The sequence below is a fragment of the Sebastes umbrosus genome, chromosome 12, assembly GCF_015220745.1.
Source record: "Sebastes umbrosus isolate fSebUmb1 chromosome 12, fSebUmb1.pri, whole genome shotgun sequence".
In the NCBI taxonomy this organism is placed as follows: Eukaryota; Metazoa; Chordata; class Actinopteri; order Perciformes; family Sebastidae; genus Sebastes; species Sebastes umbrosus.
Genome location: NC_051280.1, coordinates 12,550,256 through 12,578,213, shown reverse-complemented (window position 1 = coordinate 12,578,213; position 27,958 = coordinate 12,550,256). Strand labels below are relative to the sequence as shown.

The following is a 27,958-nucleotide window of genomic DNA, read 5'->3' as shown; positions in this document are numbered from 1 at the left end:
AAGTAAAGGTTATTTTGAACATCACAGCATGTAAACATGTTCTAGTAGAAACACAAAATACAAGTATGAACCTGAAAATGAGCACGATATGGGACCTTTAAAAACACTTACCGCCGTTTTAATGGTATTTCCAGAATCCTCAAAGACTTGTATAACCCCCTGGATGAAACGATATCCTATCAGCTGAATTATAAAAAAAGATTTTTCCTAGTTGCAACTCTGTTTACTACCCAGGTAGCCGGTGGGCTGCCATCTTTTTTTTATGCGGGATCTGAGGTGCAACTCTGGAAACAGGTTAAAAAAAAAAAGTATCATTCAGCGGACGGAATATTTTTTTCATCCAGGTAGTAAGATGAGTCTTTTATTATTGTGGAAATACCTTCAGAGCAAAGGTAAGTGTTTTTAAATGATCTTCTGGGTTTTTCAAACATTGCAGAATCACTATCTTTTCGAGAAACTGATGGTTACCTCTGTGACCCGGAAATACATGAGCCAGGGCAAACCAGGGCTAGTTCTGCAGCTGCTCAATGCTCCACCACATACAGTAAAGAAGTAAACTCAGAAGAACTTCTTAAAGGTACTGTAAGACGCATACTGTAATGTCATAAATCCGATCCTCAAATTTTAGTAAGCACTGTATAGTAGGCCTACTTAGTACTATAAAGGTGTACTTCATTGATTTAACACTTCAAGATGAGTCGTGTAGTAGGCCTACTTCTCAGCCTGTGGAAAACTGTTGTGTAACGTCCTCACGCTCTGGAAGGAGCTTTAAAAGGTCTGAAAGGATAAACCTGATGATGTCTTCTAACAGAAAGCACGTGACTTTGGGATGAGTTAGAGAGAAGCAGTTTTCTAACTGTTTCAGTGTGGCAACTATAAACACAATTAAAAAAGGAAACATGGTTTATTGAATATTGAGTCAAAATTCTTACAGCCAAAAACAACATTTTGTCAGAAGCTGCCTTATAATGAATTTAATCTAATTAATATATTGACATACAGACAGTGGTCCTTTGTTAAAACCCTGAGAGTAATCACTGAACATGCATTGCACATTCTGGAAGAACCCAAAGCAATAAAATGAAATATAACAAGCAATAAAAATCTGCTTTCCTTGGGAGATACAGTAATTTCTCTGATGTATTGCATTATATTCAATAAGAAACTGTTGAGTTGTGCACATGTAATAATAGCTCATACAGTGATGTACAGTCAGGAGCAGTGAATCAGTAGAAGAAGTAAAAAAAAAAACTGTTCTTATTTGCCGGTATTGTTACTTTCTACTTTAACTCTGTGATGGATGTAACACATGTCTGTAGGTCCGGTGGGGTTGCAAAAATATATTTGTTCACAATTATTTGACAAAACACAACATGTTTAGCTGCATTACAACCATTTAACCATACAGGACCAGCACGTGTGAATATTTCTGTGAAATAAACGTCTGCTTTTATAGTATGGGACAGTATGGGCTACATCTCACATGCAGTGCATCAAGGGAGTCCTGTGCTTGCAGTACAACCCTTCCTCCACTAGATGTCCTTCTTGCCCTGGTCACAGCTGACGACTCTCCCTCAGGATGCACTTTCATGTCTGCTACTTTAAACTCAACTGATGCAAACGAAGACAGACTACCATTTTTATTCGCCCAGGTTTTGGACGTATCGACCGTAGGCGACACCCTGGAGCCTCTCCCTTTGACACCGCTTGCATCTTTTTTCCCACTTTTGACACTGGTGTCGTCCAAGAACGGGTCGGAATCGCTTCCGTGTGGCATATTGTAGTAGGTGCACTTGGGAGTTTGAGGCTTCGCCATCTCCTCGAGCTCTGATGAGGAGATGGCTGCGAGAGGGCTTCGCCGGGTTTTGGAATGAGACGGGGAATTCTCGCTGGTGTTGTCCTGACCCGTATCTAGAGATGTGCTATCTAATTGGTCGTACATTCCCAGGGAGACCGGAGGAGATTTTCTGATGAGGTGATTCTCCTTGAGCAGCCATCTACCTTGGTCGATCAACACCCCGTCCGCTGAGTCTTTTTCTGGGGTGACAGAAGTGCACTGTGCGGCCTCTGCGGCTGGTTCGGCGTCTGCCTTTTGTGAGCTTGAACCACTGAAATAAGAAAGATCCTCCTTTGAGGCTTTAGTGCCCGAGTCACAGGAAGAAAAACTCCCTCCACTTTTTAATCTGGATTCTTGCAAGGCTTCTGCATTACTTGCAACGGACAGTTCGGATTTAGCTCGCTCCGCATGTGTTCTCCTATAAGGGATATCAGTCTCTTCTTCACTCTCTGTGACGATATCTAAAGACTCCTGAGTTTTATATCCACCGCTCTCCGACGTTTCGGGCCTGTAATCGGACAAATCTGAGGTGTTGGGGCTCGGGAGACGCTTCAAGCCGTACGACGAATTGTCCTTTCTGCTTTTTGGAATTTGTTTAGTTTGCGTCACTCGAGCGTTATCTGGCTCTAACCTGACATTCCCCCGAGAGTCGTACGTGAATATAAGTGAAGAGGACCGCAGGGCCGAGTTAACGAAGTCAAGTAACTCCTGTGATATTTCCACTGGATGTTGTAGACCGCTGCTTCCTTCCTCGTCCGTTTCGACTTCATTAACGGTGTCTGTCCCGTTACCTTTATCATCCTCGCACTGACACTCAGAGGAATGTTTGGTTGATGATTTGCTGTTGTGTTCTGCCACCTTTTCATCTACATTTTCTTCATCACGGCTGCTCTGCTGCTGCTGCAAGTACGAGGCCTCCTCTAGTAGGTTTTTACTGTCTGCATCATCAGTAGCACTTTCTTCATCTACCTCATCCTTCGATTCCTGCTCCTCCACCTCGTCGAAGCCCTCATTTAACTGATTTTCTTCATCATCTTCCCTCTCCTCTTCATCTAGCATTTGCCCTGCTTTCATATTTTCTTCAATCTCCTCTACTGATTCTTTTTCCAGCTCTTTCTCGCTCTCCTCACCCTCATCACACTTTTCTTCCTCTTCTATATTCTTGTCAATTTCCTCTCCTTCCTCTTCCTCATCTGTAACCACTCCGTCTTCTATATTTATAACTTCAACTTTTTCCTCAACATCTTCCTCATCCTTCTCCTCAATAACCTCCTCCTCTACATCTCTCTCAGTAACTGCATCTGTTTCTTCTTTTTCTTCTTCTTGTTCTTCTTCTTGTTCTTCTTGTTCTTGTTCTTGTTCTTGTTCTTCTTCTTCTTCTTCTTCTTCTTTTTCTTCTTCTTGTTCTTCTTCTTCTTCTTCTTCTTCTTCTTTTTCTTCCTCCTCCTCCTCCTTCGTCTCTTCAATTATTTTTTCTACATCCTCTTCATCACCTTTCTCCTCAATAACTTCCATCATTTCCTCTTCCTCATTATTTTCCTCCTCAACATCTTCTAAAGCATCTCCTTCTTCTCCGTCCTCCTCCTCCTCCTCCTCCTCCTCCTCTTTAATATTTCCTACTTCCTCTCCTTCATCTGTCTCCCCAATAACCTCATCTGCTGCTGCTTCTTCTTCCTCCTCCTCCTCCTCCTCCTCCTCCTCTTTAATATTTCCTACTTCCTCTCCTTCATCTGTCTCCCCAATAACCTCATTTGCTGCTGCTTCTTCTTCCTCCTCCTCCTCCTCTTCCTCCTCTTCCTCCTCTTTAATATTTTCTATGTCCTCTCCTCCATCTGTCTCCCTAATAATCTCATCTACTTCGTCTTCTTCCTCCTCCTCCTCCTCCTCCTCCTCCTCCTCCTCCTCTTCCGCTTCTTCAATGATCTTTTCTACTTCCTCTCCTTCATCTGACTCCTCAATAACCCCATCTGCCTCTTCCTCAATCTCTTCCCCTTGCCTCTCCTCGGTTATACATTCCTCATCCTCCCTTTCCTCCGTCTCCTCAACACATTCTCTTTCATCTGTCTCTTCAACACTATCATCCTCTTTTGCTTTTTGAACTTCCTCCTCTGCTTCTTCTAATTTCTCCCCATCTTCCTCCTCAACCACCGCCATCGCTTCGTCTGTCCCTTCCTCTACTTCCTGAACAGATCCCTCCTCCTCTAGACCTCCTTTTTCCGCCTCCGATTCCTCCTGCCCCTTGTCATCTACTTCTGTCACTGCCCCCTCTTCTGCTTCCTCCTCCCTTTCTCCCTTTTCAGTCTCTTCACCACCATCATCATCATGATCTATCTCTTCTGTATGTCCGTCCTCTCTGTCCTCCACCACCTCCCTGTCCTCCTCTACTTCTTCCTCTTCTTCCTTGTTGCTTTCTTTCTCTGTTAAGGGTTCATCTCTTTCTGTCTGTGATCTTTCTGATTCTTTACCAGGTTCTTGCTCTGACTCACTTGTCATCTTGGCCTGTTCTATCTCTCCATTATCATCACCCTGTTTTGTCTGAGTAATGTCCTCAGCCATGCAGGTAGCATCAGGCTCCGGTGATTGTTTGATTTCATCGTTGCATTCTTCAACAAATTTTTCAACATCTTCCTCTGAGTCCGACTGGTTTCTTTCCATTTCTACAAAAGTGCTCTCCTCTGCAGGGTAAAAACTTTTAGTATGTTGGATTGTTGCAGAGATCTCTGCTCTGAGGTCTTGCGGCATATTCAGCTCATCCATCAGCTCCTCGATATCCTCGAACGCATCACCGGCTTCGGAGAAAACATCCAGGGCAAATTCTGTTTCTGAAAATTTGGGAGACAGCGGTTCACTCTCAAGCCTTTCTCTGAGAATCTGGAAATCCTTCCAGCGGTCTCGGAACTGAGAAGACGCTCTGCTCTGCAGATCCGTCAAACTCGCCCTCAGCTCTTCGTCATCCTCGATGGCAGAGATCTTCTGCAGGGATTCCATCATCAGCATGGCCTCGGAGGGGCTTCTCGATAGGCTGCGGCCTTCCGGAGCAGATCCAGTTAGGTTATCTCGCAGAGTCATCACAGATAAGAATGAAATGAAGGCTTTGCACGACGAGCCGAACACCGACGCCACTTGTGTTGAGAAATCAGGAAGGCTGTTGGACTTCTCGAGGTTGGATGTTGTGTTGGTTTCACTTGGGATGCAGTGAATAGATGAATAAAGCTCCCGCAGGACATGTTTTATATTTGGATCCAAAACTTTGGATGTAGGTAATTCCTTGTCAGCTGGACCGATGGCCTCTGCAGATTTGTGTGGCCTCAGTCTGTTCTCCTGCTCCACAGGATCCACTCTGACACTCGGCATTGAAACACATAAACCTTTCATGTATTGCTCATTGTGCGGCAGAGCCATAGCTTGATGAGGTACTGATAGACAAGAAGCTGATTTCTTCAGAGCATCACTGGACGATGGATGACACTCCTCTAAATGAGTCTGGCATTCACTCTTTTCATCCGATTCAGAACCATCGCCGATCTGAAACACGACCTTCGTCCGAGGCTCTGATTCATCAGTGACGTGCTCCTCAGTGTATGGCAGAGCCATAGCTTGACGAGGTACTGATAGACAAGAAGCTGATTTCTTCAGAGCATCACTGGATGATGGATGACACTCCTCTAAATGAGTCTGGCATTCACTCTTTTCATCCGATTCAGAACCAGCGCCGATCTGAAACACGACCTTCGTCCGAGGCTCTGATTCATCAGTGACGTCCTCCTCAGTGTATGGCACTGGGTCGGGGTTGACTTTGTCCAACCAGTTCTCAACATACTGGTGGATTTCAGAGGGTGAAGGATTGAGAGAAGGCATCGAACTCACAATCAACTCTAAAGACTTTTTAGGTGACGGTGTCCTATTTTCTCTCACGGAATTGGGCTTGCTAATTGTCTTTCTGGCCGGCAAAAGTGATTTCTTTGGTTGTAAAATGTCTGACATGTTCTTCTTCATTTGAGGCCTCCTAGTTGGAGAATTTACATTATGGCCGTTATATCTCACAGCTGCTTTATTCATGTTTTGTCTCTTAGGCGGGGTCCTACTCACATTTTCAGTGTCAACTAATAAGGCTTGCTCTTTCCTGGGCGTCTTTTCTTCCTTACTCGCTTTCTTAATTTGAGTCTTTTCCGCTCCTCTACTCTTTTGACAAATGTTGCCACTTTCTGATGAACTTAAAGTCTTTTTTCCCGCACTGGCATTGCTGCTGAGCTTGTCTGGGGATGAATGTTTGCTAGTTTTGGGGGGGCTAACTATGCTTTGTTTTTGCTTTTTATCTGAGCTGGTTGTTGAAGTTGAACTCTTCTGAATGCGAGCAGGTTTAATCATCATCTTTTTCTTCGTTTTGTCTTTTTTTACCGTCTCCTGTTTTTGGGAGTTTGTTGCAGTAATCTCATGTGTTGGAGTTTTTGGCTCTGATGACAATGACAACATCTCCTCTTTCTGTCGTTGTAGTGAGTCAGTAGTGGGCGGCTGCCGGCTAAAATCTATGTCATTGCTGGATGAACGGCGCCCTGAGTCGGTGGATGGTTTGCTTCCTGCCGCTGGAGTGGAACCATGCAACGGTGCACTTTCTACGCTATATTCCTTGTTGGCATAATAGTTGTCGTAGCAGCCTTGAGTCTCATAAATGTGCATGACAGTCTCTGTAACCTCCATCCCGTTGTTCTGTATCTGAAGGACATCAGCTACTCCTGACGACCTGTTGGAGGAGTTGGAGCCTCTGTTGCTCGCCCCCGCAGACGTCGTTTTCCTAGGTTTTGGGACTGGCCTGTTGCTGCTGCTGCTGCTGCTGTGTTTGACGACGCAATATCCCTCCGTCGTCTCGCCATCGGCCGTCCTCTCCATGTAGGAGTAATGTCCCAGGGTGCTCTCTTGAACCCCCGACTCGGTCACCGTCTTCACACTCTCAACAGACGCCTTCTTCGTAACGTGTCGAGGTCCTGGCGTAGGGGTGCGTTTGAAACCAGATTTTGCATTTCCCAAGGCCGTGGAAGTGTAGCCCTCTTTAAAGTCGACACCCTTCCCAGCTCCGGCGGGATGGTTCTCCTCTTTCGTTTCATTCTCACTGGCGCTAGAAGAGTCTTTGGCAATGGCGTTGTTTGAGTCAGGTGAGCTGTTGCCTGACTCAGAAATGGAGGCACAGACTGTCCCCTTGCTAAGGCTGGAGCGGCTGAGCGTGGTGGTCCAGTGCAGCATCTCCTCCTCTTTAATGGTCAGACGGACTTTCATCTCCACCGTCATGCTGCCGTCTTGATTCACACGGAAAGACTTTTCAATGTCATCGTCCTGAGGTACGATGCAAGAACGATGCTCGTTGTCTACCCTCCCAGTTCTACGCATCTCCGTGGTCGGTAGACGACGGTTGACCTCTGATTCAAACGATCCGTCGTGGCGATGCAGGTGGCCGTTGGCGCTTCCATTTCTAGATTTGTTTATCTGGGTGACGATATATCTCTCTGATGATAGGGAAAAATTCCTTGAGCCCCTTGCACTCGACGAAGATTTGTTGTTCTCTTTGGTTGGAGGGGTTAGTGAAAGAGAGGGGGAAAGACAAAGAGAAAAAAAAATATTTAAGGACATTATAAAAACATAATGAAGTACTCATATTGGTTTGCTAGGAAAATTTAAAGGAATAGTTTGACATTTTCATTTCCTTTAAGGGGGTCAATAACATTGCATTGAGGTCAAGGCTAAAAACTCAGTGATACATATCTCAAAACCAGGATAGATAGAACCAAAATGATCTGCAACAGCTAGATACCACCAGAAATAAATGAGTACATTTGCTTTTTTTTTTAACAATTTGTGTAAACTAGCCATTTAACAATGAATAACTGCAGATAATAAGAGGACCACGTGGACATTTGACATTAAGACTGTGATATCATGTCAATTTACAGTAGTACTGACTACAACTTACGAGTTCTTGGCTGCGACATCGATGGTTCCACCGGGTCCACGTACATGATTTGTGCCATCTGGCTCGCTCCAGGGAAACTGTAGTTTCCTAATCTGAATGGCTCGTTGCCGGCTGCCACAACAACTCCAGAGCACAGGATGATTCCTGCCAGACTGTCAACCTGAAAGAGGAGCACAAACACTTTACACTTTAAATTGGTCGCATGCACTCACTTTATGTATTGCACTCCTAGATACATGCTAACTGAAAAGAGACTTTGGTAACACTTTCTATGACACCCATGTTTTTTAATGCATTATAAACATACTTATAATGCGTTATAATCTGCTTATAGCACTGTATAATTATAATCACACATAAATATTCATAGTGCTTTATAACAATAATCATAACACATTATAAAGCATTTTATAATGACAAATAATAATATTTTTCATAATTACTGGGCACTCACTGGACGCATTTTTGTTTTTGCAAGGATCATAGTGTATTATAATTCCCATAATCTTTTTTGCACTATAATTACTGCTATAATGCATTATAATGTGATTGTAAGTTACTCTAAGTGGTCATTGTTTGCTTTAAGTAAAGTGAATAACACATCATTAAATCTACACAAGAACAACACACGTAATATTGTAAAATTAATTTTCACCCATGCATTATAAAATGTTTTTAATGTATTACAACTATTGGAATTATGTTATATTAAAGGATGACATGTATCTGTTAGACCATGGTATAGATTCAGTCAGAGCCAGTCTATTTCTCTTGTGTTTGTATGATTTAAATTATGTCAATTGTTATGTTTTATTTACAGTAGACATGTTTTCCGATGTGTTATGTTAGCGTATTGTGATGAATAGTGTGAATGTGTATTTCTGTATTGTCACCGGGAAGAATAGCTGCAGGAATGCAAAAGCTAAACAAACAAACAGACGGGAAGCCTGTTCCTGTTAAAGGACATGTGGAAAGAGGGATTACAGAGCGATAACTCACCAGGGGGTAGAGATTTTGAAAGCACCTCTTAGCACTTCTTGGAATACTTATAATGTGTACAGTACCAGAGTAAAAGCCTTGATTCCTCATTCCTAAATACAAGTTACAGTGCAGTTAAGCCCATAACAGTTATTTATTTGAGTTAGGCAGTTTTGCGTACATGAATATAGTATCACCCACTGTTTCTTGTGTGATTTTGGTTCAACTTTAATAGGCAGTCAGTCTAGTTTTTCCCATTTACTAATCTTAGAACCTGTTGTTGTTATACTATGCTGGAGTAAAGTTCACAGAATGAATTGGTTTACCTGACAAATCTGCTACAATTGGATCAAAGTGCCATAATAATCTGGGCCGCTTTACTTGCACATCAAGGATCCCCAACAATGCCAAGTAAATGTGGTCTTCAATACTCTGAATTGAATATTAGGTCAACAGAATAACATTTAATCAATTATATTAGATTTATTTTTCAGGAATAGCATAGTAGTAGTAGTAGTAGTAGTAGTAGTAGTAGTAGCACAGAACAACCCCTTTAGGATGGTCATACAGTAGATGGCAATATTGCCCCAGTAATATAACTTTTGCTGGTCCAGTCAGAGAGACTGAGTAGAAATGACACAAAGTTGAAGTTATTTTCAAAAAGATTTGGAGCTTTTAAGAAAACATTCGAGGCTGAAGCCCCAGAAGCCAATGCAATACAATGATCCCACAACAATAACAATTCAGGTCCAAATCTTGATGCTTTTATGAACTCTGAAAACCAAAGTGAAAGCTCTGGGACAAGGGAGTATGTGGACATTGAATTAAGGCTGTTTTGTCAAGAACTGTCAAACTCATTGACGTGTTTTTGTGTGTGTTTGTGTCTGTCTGTCTGTCTGTCTGCAGCTTTCTTCAGCTACACAGACTATAAGATTATCCTTGTGTAACCGAGACATACCAGTGCTTAATATAGCCTTAAGTATCCTTAGATAGAAAGTAAACTCGAGGACAACAACAGAGATGCCAAGGAGTCACACGGCATGGTACTAATTGAATCTCTAAAAACAGTGTATGGTTAACGTGTAAAACTTGTATTTTAGAATCAGTATTATTATTGTTATTCCCTTTTTAATAATAATAATAATAATACATTCTTATCCTACTCACCTTTTACTGTAATACCTTCTTATCTTATATGTTCTTATTTATATGTTGTTGACATGTATGATCTTTATTTTGAAGCACATTGTGTCTACGCCTGTTGTATGAAATGTGCTATATAAATAAAACTTGATTCATTGATTGACTCACCTTGAAATTGGAGGCGTTTACATAAATATATCCAATCAAATCAGTTGTGATTGACAAGCTATCCCCACCCATCAGATAAAACCACACTATAAACACTGTTAGCTAGTGGGTAGCTAGCAGAGCAAAATCATAGTAGAACATGTGTGTTTGGGTTTCAGCCGGCAAAATCTTAGTTCACATTTCCAACGAATGTGAATCTGTACAATTAGAATTAATGCTTCGCGGTTATATGCCTCTGCTTACCAGTCGAGTTGCGGTTTACATCCATGTCTGTCCAAAAAGTCATCACTTCATCATTTTATCCTCTTAGATATTTCTGTGAAATTGTCAAAATTATCGTATGAATTCTTCAGTTATGGCCAACGTGTTTTGTGAGGCCACAGTGACCTTTGACCTCCAAAATCTAATCAGTTCATCCTTGAGTCCAGGTGGACATTTGTACCAAATTTGAAGAAATTCACTCTAGGCCTTGCTGAGATATCAAGAGAATGGGACGGACATAGTGACCTTGACCTTTGACCACCGAAATCTAATCAGTCACTGGGCCAAATTTGAAGAAATTCCCTTCAGGCATTCCTGAGATATTGTGTTCATGAGAATGGACGAGAATGTCTCCGGTCGTGGCTGTCACAGGCGCGGAGGCATAAAAACAACGATTGTAGTTTTACAGCGGCTGGTGTGCAGGAATATTTCTTAGCAAGTGACTTCCTGGAGTCTCTGCTGGTTTCTGTTTCCAGTCTTTATGCTAAGCTAACCTAACCAGCTGCCAATATGTGTATTTTACAAAATTACAAACTATTTTTAAGCACATATTTACCCATAAAAACATTATACAGACCAGATTTCAGATACTTATAAGATATTTTCAGGAGTTGCCTTGAATCAGCTCCATTTCTCCACTTTCACTTTGCCAAATACTTACTCTTCTGCCATCTGTAGAGAAGAGTTTCAGCACTGGGAACTGCAAGACCTGGGAGAGGTAATCCAGTAAAGCATCAAATGTTGGTGCTGTTCTTCTCTGCAACACAATAGTGCGTTTGACAGTGGGATCCCTGTTTCTGATGACCACAAGTTTCTTTGGTGTCCGTACTGCCACCCTCTCAGTGACCTTTGCTGGCCTGTTGGTGACCACTTCATTCCTTCTGCCGAACGCACCAAACTGGGGTCTCTGTCGCCTTCGTCGCCCCGCGCTGAGGGGTCTGGTGGCGTTCCACGGTACCTGCCGCCGGTTCACTTCATCCAGGTTTAATGGCTTCACCCGTTTCTGGTCAGAACACACATACGATCCCCCATCCTGTAAGTCATCTAGAGCCTTAACCAAGTGGGTCCCGCGGGGTGTGGTGATGGTCCTCACTCCAAATGGCAGAGGCACTTTCTTGGACAGAGCATCCAGTAGAGCATCGAATGTCTTGAAGGTGCGGGCGTTGATGACCAAGCGATGTCCACTGAATTTATAGTCACCGCTTTTGTAGAAACACACTCTTTTAGAAGCTGAGGGGTCAGAGATTGGTTGTAGGGGTCGGGAGGGTAACGTCTGATCGCTGCCGCAGGACAACTCCCCGGCAGCGGGCTCCTGGACGGATGTGCTGCTCATATTGTGTGGAGGTGACTGGAAAGAAAGCAGAGAGAGGGAGAAAGATGATCATTTGTTACCGCAGTTTTCTTCAAATTATGGTAAATTGTGCTTTAAAGTGATACCCCATAACAAAACGTTTGAGTATCATGCAGACTTTGGAGCCCAGAGCCTGTCGACAAATACAACCAGTGGTGGACTGAGGGGCAGGGAGACAAAAATAAAAAGGGCACCAGCTGCATGCAGTGGGGCACCATACGCGCAGAAGGTTTTCTAGGATGTAGGGCAGCCTATACAGTATGTAAAGGATAATGTACAACGAGCCGGTCATTGTTGTGAAAGAATCCCCGACAGGGCGATGCCGCCGACGCGAAGCGGACGGGTCTCTTATTGCCCTGAAGGGGATTCTCTCACAACGATGACCTGCTAGCTGTACATTATCCTGCTTATTACACGGCTACTTACTGATGATATCAATAATCTTACACAAAACGGTCCGCCAGAGTCCGACATCAGAACTGCGCCCATGGCAACGGTCTGCTATACATAGCAATGGTCTGCTATACATAGCAACGGTCTGCTATACATAGCAACGGTCTGCTATACATAGCAATGGTCTGCTATACATAGCAACGGTCTGCTATACATAGCAACGGTCTGCTATACATAGCAATGGTCTGCTATACATAGCAATGGTCTGCTATACATAGGTCTGCTATACATAGCAACGGTCTGCTATACATAGGAACGGTCTGCTATACATAGCAACGGTCTGCTATACATAGGTCTGCTATACATAGCAACGGTCTGCTATACATAGGTCTGCTATACATAGCAACTGTCTGCTATACATAGCAACGGTCTGCTATACATAGGTCTGCTATACATAGCAACTGTCTGCTATACATAGCAACGGTCTGCTATACATAGGTCTGCTATACATAGCAACGGTCTGCTATACATAGGTCTGCTATACATAGCAACTGTCTGCTATACATAGCAACGGTCTGCTATACATAGCAATGGTCTGCTATACATAGCAACGGTCTGCTATACATAGGTCTGCTATACATAGCAACGTTCTGCTATACATAGCAACGGTCTGCTATACATAGCAACGGTCTGCTATAAAGAAATAGCAGACCACAGATTAGAGATGATGAGCGTTTTGTAGATTGTTCTATCATCATCTCAAAGCGTAGAACCCACATGAGCCCTCAAAACAACACAGTAAGCTGTATTCAGCAAACATTTACTGTGTCATTTAGGAATAAAGTGAACTAGAGACATTTTGTAGAGTGTTTTGTACATGTTTCCATCATCATCTCAAAGTGGAGAACCCACATGAGCCCTCACAACAACACTGTAAACTGTATACTGTATATTTACTGTGTCATTTAGGAATAAAGTGAACATGAGACATGCATGAGGCAGCTGCTCAACATTACGTTTTTTACTGAAGAAACACTGTCATTCTGTGTGTGGTCAATGTAAATTACATATACAGATTGTGTACAGTATAAATTAAATGATTAAATGTAATATTCTCAAAGCTTTTATGCATGCAGCACAACAGTCTTTCAGGTATTATTTTATATATATTAATGTCTTTTGTAGATTTATATGACTGCAATAATAGATAATATGGGTGCTGTTGACACAGGCCTAGTTGCATCAGTAGGCTTAAATACAGCACGGTAGAAAAGATAGACCTAAGAGCTTCTGTTGTTGAACCTGTTATAGAGGTTTCATAAGAATCTGCAGTAAAGGTAAAATAGTCATTCTGAGGAAACAATGTTTTATAACAGATTCTACATCAACAAGTCTAACTAGATGTAGACACAGACTTAGACAGAGGCCACAAACACCTACAACATATCAACTAATTAAACAAATTACACCCTGTAGATACTTAAGAAATGAACAAACATTTCAACACAAATGTAATGAATAAGACTTACCGTATATTTCACATTTCATCTAAATTATAGCGGCTAAAACGACAGAAAGTGTGCCTCCGTTATTCCTCTGAGCGCTGGTCAAAGCCTCTCAGCGGCATTGGAGGGCTATTTTGAGACATGCAACATCATGGCCAATTTGCTTAATCTTTGCTCACACACTTAATCAGCATATCAAGATAACAAATGAAGGAAACGCAGACAAATTTGGTCAACTGACAGTTTTACATCATGGCTAATGTATCCTGTAAATCTCAATAAAAATAAGAAAAACAAATATTCCAAAAGTCCTCTCTGGATCATCAGACATACATTTCTCTCTTGTCATTTCTACTAAAAGACAAAGTGAAAAAGTAGCTGAGTGAATGGAGACAGGTGGTGAAAGTTCATGAACTCTCCAAGTAAAATTATACTAGTAAACCTTTACCGCTCCAAACAGATACCACAGGTGGCTATACAGGACTGTTTCTAATTTGCAAGCAGCCTGCCTAATCAGATTTGACAAGTCTTGTCCTAATAGGGATTAGGTTAAAGATTTTACGCATGCTGCTGACAGCCTGTGACAGAATGAGGTCTTAAGAGAGCACTTTTACATCACAGCAGGTACTGGAAATCCACCATCAAATTTCAGATCACACAACATATCAGTATTTGCATTTTTTGAATATCCTGGAGAAGAAATGTGACCATAATTTGGGGATTATTGCAGCTTTGTATCCAAATGTGTCCTGAAGGAAACAAACAGAGTCCAATATATGGAAAAGTTCCAATATATCACGTATTCAAAGTGTGGATAAGCATAAAATAATAGCTTCATTAACACTTTTGTTGATGTATTACCATTATCCTATCTTGTAAACTCATGAAACATAATGTGAATTTTGGTTTAGTATTTTACCTTTTTGTACGTATATTCTATTTACTGTAATTAGCAGAACATTGCATTTTCTGCTCAGTTCAATAATTCAAATAATTTGCAGTGATTGCCTAACCTTCAATCACTAGGTGGTGATGTCACATGCTGATCTGTTTGGATTAGTAAAATACAAATTAGCAAGTCAATCGGTGCCACTAAAAATGCAGTATAAGATCAACATTGTGCCATTAGCTCCTGGCTCTGCTACTCAAAGGTCACAGGTTTGATGCCTTCATCACAAATCATGAATTATACCAAAGGCCCTCAGCAAGACTGAAGTTCTTTCACCGACTGTTAATTACGATGAATAATACAGTGATAACTGTCATCTGCTGCTTGGAGAAACATGAATATTTTTACACCCCTATGTACCTGTAACTGACTCATTCTCAGAGTGAAAATGTCAGAAAACACATACATTGACAGTATCAATGTTCCAAATAAAATCCTATAACAGTGTTTTTTCAGTCTTTTTTCGGCTTGTAACCACAATGTCATGACCTGGTCCACCAAAATGTGATGTTTTATTATTTACATAACTTTTAGAGGTCTGAGGAGGTAAATTAATCCAGTAATTAATAAGAAAAAAGCAAAGATTTTAGATTTTATTAGTTTAAAAATATAAAAAAGGTACAAGTTGATATTATGTAAACAACAACAAATGTGATGGAGAAGTGAATAAAAACTCTCAGAGGGGCTTGATCAGAACACTAGTGCATACCTTAACCAATTATAAAACGAAAAGAAAATATTAAAAAGAGGAATGTCTGAAAAAAATATGAATTATTATTGTCATTATCAATTTAAGTGGTTTGTGTGTGTGTATATATACGTCATGTATCAGAAAATAGTGAAAATATCTCATCACAATTTCCGATCAGCCGTCACAAACCCAAAGAAGTTCTATTTAATATCATAAAACATCTTCTGAGGCATTTTTTGCCATAAAAAATAAGTTAAATTATTACTGAAATTGTTGCCATTTAATTTCTGGTCTGACCATTTAAAACGTTCCATCTGTTTAACGATTAATGTGAAAACATGATAAGACCCAAACATTTATTTGTGAATTTGGGGTGGATTTGTGGAATGGGTTAGGTGATGGGTTGAAGCGGAGCCCAAATATAAATCACTTTAAAAAGCTATACAAAAAAATATATTTTTGGGAGGTATATATGGTTGAGGAAGAGTTGTGATAAGGGTTGTGTTAAGGGTTGGTTTATATCTACTTTTTAACTCCGGATGGATATGTGGGTTTTAAATAAACTTGGGATGCTGTTCATATATTTAATTTGGGATGTAAATAAATCTGGGATAGTTTTTATATTATATTATATTATCATTCTATGATATATGAGTTATTAGGGGAGAAGTGAGAAAGGGGTATAGGGAAATATAAGTTTTACTTCTACCTACTCCTTTTCGGACACTATTACTCTTGTTTTGTTTGTTATTATTTTGTATCTGTTTTTATTTATTTTTATGTTCGAAATAAAGTCTTTCATTCATTCATTCATTCATTCATTCAACTTAAAAGGTTTCCAACAACATAGTCCATTGTTGACCCAAGCAGAGATAGGCTACAAGTGGCTCTTTGGCACCATCTAAAGGCAGGTAGCAATATTGCCAAAATGCATGCTTTGTTTTGGCAGCAGGGGGACAAATGTTTGTGCAGAACTAAAGGGAATATAGAGGTATATACTGTATTCATAAAAAATCTTTGTCTTTGTCTTATTAATGCACTGAGTGGTGGCGAATAGCTTACTTAGTGCTCTCCAGCAGCTCCCAGATGAATCTTGTGTTTGTCGCGAACGAGATGGTTCAAAGAGCCGGCTCTTTTAAGTGAACGATAAGAGCCGGCTCCCTCTTCTTTACTTAATTCAAGGCAGAATGATAGGACGATCTTCTCCGCGCAGTCTACAGTTACAGAGCAGGAGGGAGAGGAGGAAAGAAAGAGAGAGAGGAGTGCGGTGAGCGAATAGCAGACAAGATGAGTTAAGGTACGTGTCCACAGGGGATTTTTTTTATCGCGAGGGGACGCGACGCTTCCCAATATTGGACGCTTGGTGGGCTGTCACTAGACACAATGCTCTCCCCACCTGATTGGACGAACGCTTTCACGAAATTAGTTCACCGAAATGTGTTTCTGAAAACATTTGAGGAATGAACCATGCAGTTGCTAAATCCGTCTTTATTTTGGAACGACAACGTTTATTTTAAAGGATTCTTGAGAGTTTCGAGAGGCGGCGAGTGGCGTCGGACGCCTGTGATTTGCATAAAGTAGACTAGCCCTCAACTTTATGCAAATGAGGAGCAGTTGTCGTGACGCTCCGTTTCTCGAATCGCGATGCCGCGCTACCAGAATGCATTGCGCGGCTGCTTACATAGACAATGAATGGGGAGCGTGGAAAGCACGGAGCCTGTGGACACGTACCATGACAGTCGGAAACGAAGCAGCATGTAAAATTATGGTATTCTGGAAATTATAAGGTTTAGTATAATTAAATTGAATAATTTAAGTGATATACTATGTGCACACATACTAATCATAGGTCAAAACAGCGCTAAATTTGGCTGAATTATAAAAGCCAGAAGTGGTAAAACGAAGACCTAAGAGCTTCTGTTGTTGAACCTGTTATAGAGGTTTCATAATAATCTACAGTAAAGGTAAAATAGTCATTCTGAGGAACAATGTTTTAAGGCAGCTTCTACATCAACAAGTCTAACTAGATGTAGACACAGACTTAGACAGAGACCACAAACACCTACAACATATCAACTAATTAAACAAATTACATCCTGTAGATACTTAAGAAATGAACAAACATATCAACACAAATATAATGAATAAGACTTACCGTATATTTCACATTTCACTTAAATTATAGCAGCTAAAACAACAGAAAGTGTGCCTCTGTTATTCCTCTGAGCGCTGGTCAAAGCCGAAAGAGCCGGCTCTTCTTTGGGGAGCCGAGCCAAATGATCCGGCTCACTAAAAAGAGCCGGAACTCCCATCATCACCGGATCATCTAGTGCTCCGTCTCGATTACCTCCCCCTGACTGAACTCATCCTCATCACCCTGCTATCGACTGCTCCGGTCTGCTAGAGGAGGCTCAATGTGCGGTCCGGGTCCCTCCAGTGAGACGCCGCCGCTCTTCACTCTTCACTCTCAGTCGCGTGTTCTTTGTCGCCGACCAATCTTTCTCTCCCCTTTTTTAGCTCCCCGCGTTTTTCTGTGATTCCCATCAGATCGAGTGAAACAACAGCACCATGGGTAAGAAGGAGGAAGAGGACATCATCAGGATCGCGAAGAAGATGGATAAAATGGCGCAGAAGAAAAACGGGGTGAGAAGAAGAAGAAAGGAGAAAGGATGCTTAGATACCTTCATACCTGCAGAGCAGGCTGGTGTTGATGTTGGAGCTAACGCTGGAGCTAACGGGCTGCTGCTGGTTAGCTGTCAGGCTCGCTGATCCTCTGGAGTTCACTCATCGTCAACACTGTTGGTTTATAATCAATCAGCTGCAGCTGAGGTTGTTAGCTTCCAGGTCTGCTAGCAGCTAGCCACATAGCACAGCTCACTACTTACCTTGCTCACCTTGTTGTGCCTTAATCACATCCTGGATGGGTCATTTCAACACAGCACGACATGAAGTAGCTAGTTAACAGTCAGAACACGTGGCTTTATACAGTTATGATGGAGAGATATGTTGTGTTTTGGGATGTTGAGAGCGGCTAAGTAGGCTAGCTAGTGCTGTTAGCTGTTATGGATGCTTAGCCGCCTAGCTACTGTTTACATCCAGATACATGTGATCTGAGGACAGCAGCGATCAGTTTCATTATCGATTACTGTAACGAGTAATCATCTGGTCTTTAAAATGATAGAAAATAGTGACTATAATGCCTTACATTATAGTGTAGTATGTAGTATAGTATAGTATAGTATAGTATATAGTGTAGTATAGTATAGTATAGTATAGTATAGTATAGTATATAGTGTAGTATAGTATAGTAGTATAGTGTAGTGTAGTAGTGTAGTATATTATATAGTATAGTATAGTATAGTAGTATAGTGTAGTGTAGTATGTAGTATAGTATAGTAGTATAGTGTAGTGTAGTATGTAGTATAGTATAGTAGTATAGTGTAGTATAGTATAGTAGTGTAGTGTAGTGTAGTATGTAGTATAGTATAGTAGTATAGTGTAGTGTAGTATGTAGTATAGTATAGTAGTATAGTGTAGTATAGTATAGTATAGTATAGTATATAGTGTAGTGTAGTATAGTATAGTATAGTATAGTATATAGTGTAGTATAGTATAGTAGTATAGTGTAGTGTAGTAGTGTAGTATATTATATAGTATAGTATAGTATAGTATAGTATAGTAGTATAGTGTAGTGTAGTATGTAGTATAGTATAGTAGTATAGTGTAGTGTAGTATGTAGTATAGTATAGTAGTATAGTGTAGTATAGTATAGTAGTATAGTGTAGTGTAGTAGTGTAGTATATTATATAGTATAGTATAGTATAGTAGTATAGTGTAGTGTAGTATGTAGTATAGTATAGTAGTATAATGTAGTGTAGTAGTGTAGTATATTATATAGTATAGTATAGTATAGTATAGTGTAGTATAGTATAGTAGTGTAGTATAGTATATAGTGTAGTATAGTATAGTAGTATAGTGTAGTAGTGTAGTATAGTAGTATAGTATATAGTATAGTGTAGTATAGTATAGTAGTATAGTATAGTATATAGTGTAGTATAGTAGTATAGTATAGTATATAGTGTAGTATAGTATAGTAGTATAGTGTAGTGTAGTATAGTATAGTGTAGTATAGTATATAGTATAGTATAGTAGTGTAGTATAGTATATAGTATAGTGTAGTGTAGTATAGTAGTATAGTGTAGTAGTGTAGTATAGTATATAGTATAGTATAGTGTAGTATAGTATGGCAGTATAGTGTAGTAGTGTAGTATAGTGTAGTGTAGTATAGTATAGTAGTATAGTATAGCATAGTGTAGTATAGTAATATAGTATAGTATATAGTACAGTGTAGTATAGTATATAGTATGGTGTAATATAGTATATAGTATAGTGTAGTATAGTATATAGTATAGTATAGTAGTATAGTAGTATAGTAGTATAATATATAGTATAGTATAGTAGTATAGTATAGTATATAGTGTAGTATTGTAGTATAATATAGTATAGTGTAGTATAGTATAATATATTGTATATAGTATAGTATAGTGTCCAACTAATGTCAACAGTCTTAGACTTAGAAATACATTTAATTTGATGTGATTTGACGAGGAAAAGCAGCATTTCTTCACATTTGAGAAGCTTAGTACAAGCTAATGTTAATGTCACTCAAACCAATAATAAATTATCATAACAGTTGCAGTTTAATTTCCTGTCAATTGACTAGTCTATTAATTTCACTTCTAATAAGAAGATATATGTTGTGTTTTGGGATGGTCGTATGTAAGTAGGCTAGCTAGTGCGTTAGCTGTTATGGAGCCGCCTACCTACTGTTTACATCCAGCTACATGTGATCTGACGTCCAATAACGATTAGTTTCATTATCGATTACTGTGCCGATTATATTCCAGTAATCATTTTGGTCTTTTAAAGTGTTAATAAATAGTGACTATAATGCCTAACACAAATTCACAGTGATGTAGTCTTCTTGTGTCCAACTAATGTCAACAGTCTGAGACTTAGAAATACATTCAATTTGATGTAATTTGACAAGGAAAAGCAGCATACCTTCACATTTGAGAAGCTAGTACAAGCTAATGTTGGTAAATCTTGCTTTAAAATTCAGTCATAATAAATTATCACAACAGTTGCAGTTTCATTTCCTGTGAATTGACTAGTCTATTTATTCCACTTCTCATTTAATCTTTAACTTTCATCCAAAATAAATTACTTTTTCTTTAAACCCAGAATAATAACTTAAGCTAGTTAACAACAATTTTGTTCCACTTACTTACATCTGAACTGTTACTGTTAATAAATAGAACTTAACTCTCGTAGAATAAGTCCAGTATGTAAAGTAAGTAAAGCTTTATTTATATAGCACCCTTTAAAACACACCGCTACAAAGTGCTTCACACACAAATGAAACATCAAACAATGATGAAAACAAGGACAAATTACAATATGAAACACAGAAACAATGAGAAACAGATCAAACAAAAACAGACAAACACACATGTGGATGAGGCCTATAAAAAGGCTTGCCGCTTAAAACAGTCCAGAGATTCAGCAGCTGTAATGCAGCAGTCTATGTATCTCAAGATTCATAAATAAACCAAATCTTATGCTCTCTGTCCATCCCCTCTTCTCTCCTCTGCAGGCCGGGGCTTTGGACTTATTGAAGGAGCTGCGAAGCATCCCCATGACTCTGGAGCTGCTTCAGGTATATCTTTGCTCATTCCTTCTTCTTCTTCTTTGCTCACTGTCCATGCTCAAACCCTGAAACGCTGACACGATGTCTCTCCACAGTCCACCAGAATCGGGATGTCCGTTAACGCCATCCGCAAGCAGAGCACAGATGACGAGGTGACGTCCTTAGCCAAGTCCTTGATCAAATCATGGAAGAAGCTTTTGGGTAATTATTTGCTTTCCAAATCTACTTAAACACGTGTGAATGTGTTTTTGTTGTGTGTCATTTTTCATGAGCGATCTTTTAATATCTCTAGCTGTTATGTGCATGACTGTATGGGAGCCAATCATAGCAATTTTTTTTTTTTACAACTGATTGGTTTATAAAGCCCAAGCCAATTTTGATCCTTTGCTTATTGTAACACATCGTTCGCCCGGTAACACCAGCTGTCAAACATGCCCTGTTGGAGATCACTTCCATATCTATTCTCAACCCACAGTGTTGTGAGTAACTGAGGTGTTCAGCACCACAAACAAATGAACAGCAGCCAGCAGTTTCAGTGAAGACATCCACACTGATAGCAAGCGTCAGCCAGAGAAGAAAAAAAAGATTCTGAGTTATCGTGTAAGATAAAGGCATAATAATCACGATATTGTTCGTATTTGATACCCTTATGAGATGTGTTCAAGTTTTCTGTCATGTTATGCCCAAGATTTTATTCAAATATTGCCTATTCACATTTGGTTATCACCACAAATGTTATTATTATTACATCATTTTATGATTAATGACTAAACAGACACATATTAGTGCAGATGATATTTTAAAAATGCAACAGTATCTCAAAATTACTACCTCACATGACAGTATATTCACTAACCGTTAAGGTCGCTTTGCCTCTACTTCAGGGATATTTTGCTGCAAAATTGCTGCTTTTGTGGAAATTTGAGCTTGTATTTTGTTTATGCTGAGGTTGAAAAGAGGCTTCCCATTTCAACCCAACATTTTCTGCCACAACAGTTCTACACTGAAGGTGACCAAGATGCATTCCGAGTTATCACAATGTACCTGGTTCGATTCCTACCAATGTTGCATGTCTTTCCCATCTCTCTCTCTCTCTCTCTCTCCGTTTCCTGTCCTCAACTATCTGATTTTAATAACGGCTAAAATGCAAAAAAAAAATCTGTCACTCTTCTCCACACATATTTTATAAAGAAACATTATGCAACACTACAAAACATTATAGGAAACCCTTAAATGAAACCCGTGTGGCTGGCTGTTTATCTTAATGCAGAGCTGTTCATCTGTCAAGCATACTGAAGTATTGACTTTATTAATTTGAATGTTGGCTTCCTCGTGTCTTTTCTTCTGTTATTTTCTTATACTTGCTTGATTTCTGCCATTTGTCCTCCAGATGAGCCTGGCGGTGAAAATAAATCTTCAGAGGAAAAGAGGAAAGAGCAAACAACGCCTGTTGTTTCTCCATCGCAGGGAAGCCCAGAGGCAAAAGAAGAAAGGTAACAAGAACGATAAAGGATTTCCTTTTTTCATTACTGAGCGTCAACACAATTCTTTTCTCTACTTTTCCACATTTTATTCTTTGAAATGTGGTTTGTTTTACGTAGCTGATTCAAGTTCTCTTCTCTCATCGCTCCCACAGCAGCTCCAGCAGTAACTCCAGCAGCAAGAGCGAGCCCGCTGAAGTTTCCACCAATTCATTGATCAACACCTTTCCTCGTGCCCCCGGCACATCAGACAGCATCAGGATCAAGTGCCGAGAGCTGATCACCCAAGCTCTTCAGGCTGGAGGTAACCCTGTTATTAGAATAATATGAACAACACATAGGATATCTGTTATTGTGGTTGGGTAGTATTGGCTTTATTTAAAGTATTTCTGTCTTTTTTTTTCTCTCCAGATGATCATATTGCTATTGGTGCTGATTGTGATGAACTTGGAGCACAGATCGAGGAAGATATCCTTTACATTGGACAATGTGTTTGAAGCAGATGTTTGTGTTTTACATTACTTCTATAATTGTTTTTTAGATGCCAGTGATATAAATAAGAACATTAGAGTTCTGCCTCATTATTTATTAATTTTCTAATCTTAATTTAGCTTTTTCAAATAATTAATTTCAATAATCTATAATATGTCAAAGACTAGTGAAACGTTTTTGTTTTGTCTGATCGACAGTCGAAAGTAATAAACAGAGGAAGCCAAAAAAAATTAGAGAATGTTAAGCATTTTAATTACTGATTTTTTTTTTGTGGATTCACTGTTCATCAGCTAACCACTTAATCCACCTCGTGTTTCAACACAAACACACCTAAAAGGCCGTAGTTATCAATGTAGTTTTTAAGGCTCTGCTTTTTATAATGAAGCATAAAAAAATGCATTGCCAGATTGTATTCCTTGACCTGCTATCACTTATCTTTCAAGAGTTTAAGAACACAGACATGAAATACAAGAACCGTATCCGGAGCCGAATCTCAAATTTGAAGGATATGAAGAACCCTAATTTGAGGAGGACTGTGCTATGTGGGAGTGTAACCCCCGAGCGAATGGCGAAGATGACCGCAGAGGTGCGTTTGGCTGTTGGTGGTTTAATCTTAAAGATCCTGCATCTGGCACACAGTCAGTAGGATAGTTATTCCAACACTGCTGAGGAATTTTTTTTTTAATTTTTTACTTCCATGTTGGTATAAGTTAATCAGATGGTGTATATCTCTTGCTGCAGCAGTAACAGATATAAAGTAATGCACCTAAAGGCATCATAATTGACATTCTTCTGTTTGTGTAGGAAATGGCCAGTGATGAGCTGAGGGAAATGAGAAAGAATTTGACCAAAGAGGCTGTCAGGGACCACCAGATGGCCACCACCGGAGGCTGTCAGACTGATCTATTCACCTGTGGCAAGTGCAAGGGGAAGTGCTGCACCTATACACAGGTAAAGATCGCGTTATAGTTGATAGTAAAATTGGCTTAACAAGAGATTACATCTCCTTTTGGAGAAATGTTACAGGTGTGGTTATTGTGAATGAATCTTCCTTCCCAGTAGGTTTTAATTCTTAGTTAGTCTTGGTTCGTATAGGATTATAAGATGTATGAGTAGCCTTAAGCTGCGGACACACCAAGCCGACATCAAAGAAGTAACGGCGACGAAGGACACCGGCTGCGTCGCCTCACGTCGCCTTTGTCTTGGCCAAAAGTTGCACTCGAACACACCGCAAAGACTACAGCCGACGGCAAACTACCACGTATGATCTGCGCCTGCGTGAGAGGAAATAGCTCTCCACACCAGCAGGTCGCTGTAGTCTGTATTCGTCATTCAAACGGGGAAACCGGAAGAGCGAGGACTCCGGATATTCAAGCTGTTGTTACGATACGTACATGAAACAAAGCGGCGTTCGCCGACCATTTTCACACCACTCTCACTCACCACTTAGCTTCGTTCCAGATGGCCATGTCGTTGTGAAAATATCCGTGTGTTGGAATGATCAGATGAGATGAAGATGAAAGAATGAGAAGAGGCTTCTGTGTTTTTCCTCTTGACGTTACTCGTCGGCTTGCTTTCTTCACTTCCGTTTGTCTTCTTTGCACTGATTCGTTTAAACTGTACAGCCAATCGGAGTGATTTCTCTCACCGACGAGTTCTGCCGATTCAACATGCTGAATTGGTGGAAAAATCTCCAACACGGGTCAGACTAGATCCAACGGTGCGGGACACACCGAAAAAACTAGGCCAACGGGCGCTCACAGACGGCCCCAAACTGTCCGACGGCCGACCGTTGGCTTGGTGTGTGCCTTAAGACTAGGGCTTGGCAATATGACAGTATATATTGTTAAAACGATATAGAAATGTCTATATATATATAGTCTAGGCCTATATTTATTTATTTTTTCTCTCTAATTTCACTTAAAACTGTTATGTTTATATTCCTTTCAAGTTCTTAAAGTGAGAAAATACTCTGTTCTTTTGTCAAGATTTGAATTCACACAGGAGTATACAAAAATATGTGGCTATTTCATATAGACTATTTGTTAAATTACCAGAAAATACGCTATATCGTGATTATATATATATCATTATTGAGATATGAAATTACCATTATCATGATGGAAGATTTTAGCCATATTGCCCAGCCCTGTCTAAGACAATAGTTCACTGTCTGTCTCTAGGATAGCTAATATATTGTAAAATAATAAATTTCAATGCTGTTAAAAACAAGTTTCTAGACGTCGCAATTTTACTCCTCTGCTGGAAAGTCGATATAAATTCACCGACTCAATTTACATGGTTTTGGTTAAAATAGCATGGTGCATTGTAATATTGGTATAACTGCATGCTCGTTGAATTGGTGACGTCATTTTAGGAAGCAGCCCTGTTTGTTCAGTGTGATATTGTAAGTAAATGGTTTGCGCATGTTTTTGTCATTCCCAGGTTCAAACTCGCAGTGCTGATGAGCCAATGACCACGTTTGTCTTCTGCAATGAATGCGGAAATAGATGGAAGGTATGTTGGTTAACGTGGACTCAGTCCTGGAACCCACCAGCTAACTGTTCACTGACGCGTTGTGTTTTATCGTTCGAGTTGTGTTTCTCTCCACACAATAACCAAGCATCAATATTTTTTTGTTACAAAAGAAATTAGGCCAGTTTGGTCCATGTCCACTCTCCATGCAGACTTCACCTGCACACCTTTTATTTCAAGTCCCAGCTGTGCTCAACTTAATGCTATTTAGCCTTAAAACAGAAACCTGCATCCTGATATCTGAATATTGTTGCGTACAAATTAAAGCTGAAGCGATTCATCAATTAGTCGATCAACAGAAAATCTATCTGCAACATAACTGATCATTTGTGTCTCAAATCTGAAGATTTGCTGCTTTTCTCTCTTTAATATTATTGTAAATTGAATATCTTTTGGTTATGGACAGTTGGTACTTTTTTAAATATTTTATTGACTAAACAATTTAATGAAAAAAATTGATAGATAAAACGATAATTTAGATAGTTGTTAATTGCAGACTTCCTACATACATCTCATACACTTGTTTTCATTTGAATAAATCCAGATATGTTAAATGTTTATTTATAGAGATTGACGTAATGCATCTATTAAAGGTAAATACAGTGATTTTGTTTTTACACCATTTTTTTAATGTTCTTTTAGGGCTGTCAAATTTAACGCGATAACGCATCAACGCAAATTTGTTTTAATGCCACTAAGTTCTTTAACGCATTAACGCAGTCGATCTTTTGGAGGTTGAAGTGGGCTCCGTTTTAAAGCTAGAGTGAAGATACTGGCATCAAATGAAAATAAAAAACTTAAGATATCCATTGGTACCAACCATATTATACTAGATTGTTGTGAAGGAGGTTAAATAACGCTCAAACCTTACGCTCAATTTTGGCAAGGAAAAACTAGCATGACCATTCTCAAAGGGGTCCCTTGACCTCTGACCTCAAGATATGTGAATGTAAATGGGTTCTATGGGTACCCACGAGTCTCCCCTTTACAGACATGCCCACTTAATGATAATCACATGCAGTTTGGGGCAAGTCATAGTCAAGTCAGCACACTGACACACTGACAGCTGTTGTCGTCTGTTGGGCTTGAGTTTGCCATGTTATGATTTGAGCAAATTTGTATGCTAAATGCAGTACCTGTGAGGGTTTCTGGACAATATTTGTCATTGTTTTGTGTTGTTAATTGATTTCCAGTAATGAATATATACATATATTTGCATAAAGCAAGCATATTTGCCCACTCCCATGTTGATAAGAGTATTAAATACTTCAAACAAATCTCTCTTTAAGGTACATTTTGAACAAATAAAAAATGTGTTACTAATTTGTGATCAATCGCGATTAAATATTTGAATTGACAGCCCCAGTTTTTTTAATTGAAGGACAGATGCAAGTTACACCATGTTACAACTGAAGCTATGTTTTTCCTTCAATTTTCCTTTTCCTTAATTTACACCATAAATGTAACCAGTGCAGCTCCATTAGAAAACCCTTAGTGATGTTTTAGAGTGGAAAAATTAAGAAAGAAATTGTGAGATAAATGTCAGTCTTTGGTTGTTGTTTGTTTTATTCATTTATGACGATCATCAGTGTTTAATATAAATATTTCAGTATCTGGGTATTAATTTGTGTTTTCTTTGTGTTCTAGTTCTGCTGAATCTGCACGGCACTCCGACAAGTAGCAAAATTCCTGGACCAGGTTGTCTCTCTGCAGCCGATTGGAGCTTTGTATTTCGTGGTACCCAACATGCCATACAAAGATGCCACAGGTTACCGTTTGAATAAATATCCAGTTCATAGATTGAGCTCATTGTCAGTCCCTCCCCCCAAATCTTTTACTATTGTTATTAGTTGTTTTTGTTCTCTGTCAGATATATACGATCAATCTTGTCTCATTCTCTTTTATCTGCATTTTTTATATGTAGTTTTAACACTTTGGACAATGTTGTTTTGCTTTTCCCTCACAACATTGCATTGTTTTATTTAATTTCCCAATAAAAAGTGTAATCCATTTGATTAAAAAGAAGTGCTTTTCATTAGTCTTCCGTCTCCTCTGCTTATGTGAATCTTGAACATTATACTAATGCAATTAAGGATCTGAGAGGACAAACACTGTGCGTGTTTGTGTGGAGGAGTATACATTAATTATTGGAGGAATATTCATCACATGAAAGTGAATGCTGATGTATGCATATTAATCTGTCTGGGGACGGGATCGTGTCATTGGCAGAACCAGAGAAGACACACAATTGTTTCCCTTTCCTCTAGGTTTGGTTTTAATTGCCAGGTGCAGCCACTCCATGTTGACAAGCAGTTGTGCTGCTTTACCCTCACACACACAAACTGAATCCAGACCAGTCACACACGAGTAAGTCTGTTTAACTCGAGGAAAGCTAAAATGTCTTTTAATAGCTACTAAATTAATATGCTTGTTCTGATCCATGGTTATAGCAGTTCTCATAAAACAAGAAAAAGTCATGAATTACCAATGTGGTTAAAAACA

At 39.6% G+C, this 27,958-nt stretch overlaps 2 protein-coding genes across 2 annotated transcripts; one reads left to right on the top strand and one right to left on the bottom strand.

The window, feature by feature from the left end:
* Nucleotides 1-31: 31 nt before the first annotated feature.
* Nucleotides 32-14,052, bottom strand: LOC119497881 (oxygen-regulated protein 1). The gene is made up of 5 exons (XM_037786306.1): nucleotides 13,623-14,052; nucleotides 11,011-11,697; nucleotides 7,800-7,959; nucleotides 5,440-7,392; nucleotides 32-5,253 (listed from the first exon to the last, which is right to left on the bottom strand). Exons 2-5 carry the CDS (start codon nucleotides 11,680-11,682, stop codon nucleotides 1,451-1,453), a joined length of 6,588 nt encoding a protein of 2,195 aa, XP_037642234.1. The 5' UTR covers nucleotides 11,683-11,697; nucleotides 13,623-14,052; the 3' UTR covers nucleotides 32-1,450.
* A 3,560-nt stretch (nucleotides 14,053-17,612) lies between these two features.
* Nucleotides 17,613-27,496, top strand: tcea1 (transcription elongation factor A (SII), 1). The gene is made up of 10 exons (XM_037788679.1): nucleotides 17,613-17,881; nucleotides 20,895-20,957; nucleotides 21,044-21,149; nucleotides 22,339-22,441; nucleotides 22,585-22,733; nucleotides 22,841-22,897; nucleotides 23,353-23,507; nucleotides 23,726-23,872; nucleotides 25,367-25,438; nucleotides 27,104-27,496. The coding sequence occupies exons 1-10, from the start codon at nucleotides 17,807-17,809 to the stop codon at nucleotides 27,110-27,112; spliced, it is 936 nt and encodes a 311-aa protein (XP_037644607.1). The 5' UTR covers nucleotides 17,613-17,806; the 3' UTR covers nucleotides 27,113-27,496.
* The last annotated feature ends 462 nt before the right edge of the window (nucleotides 27,497-27,958 follow it).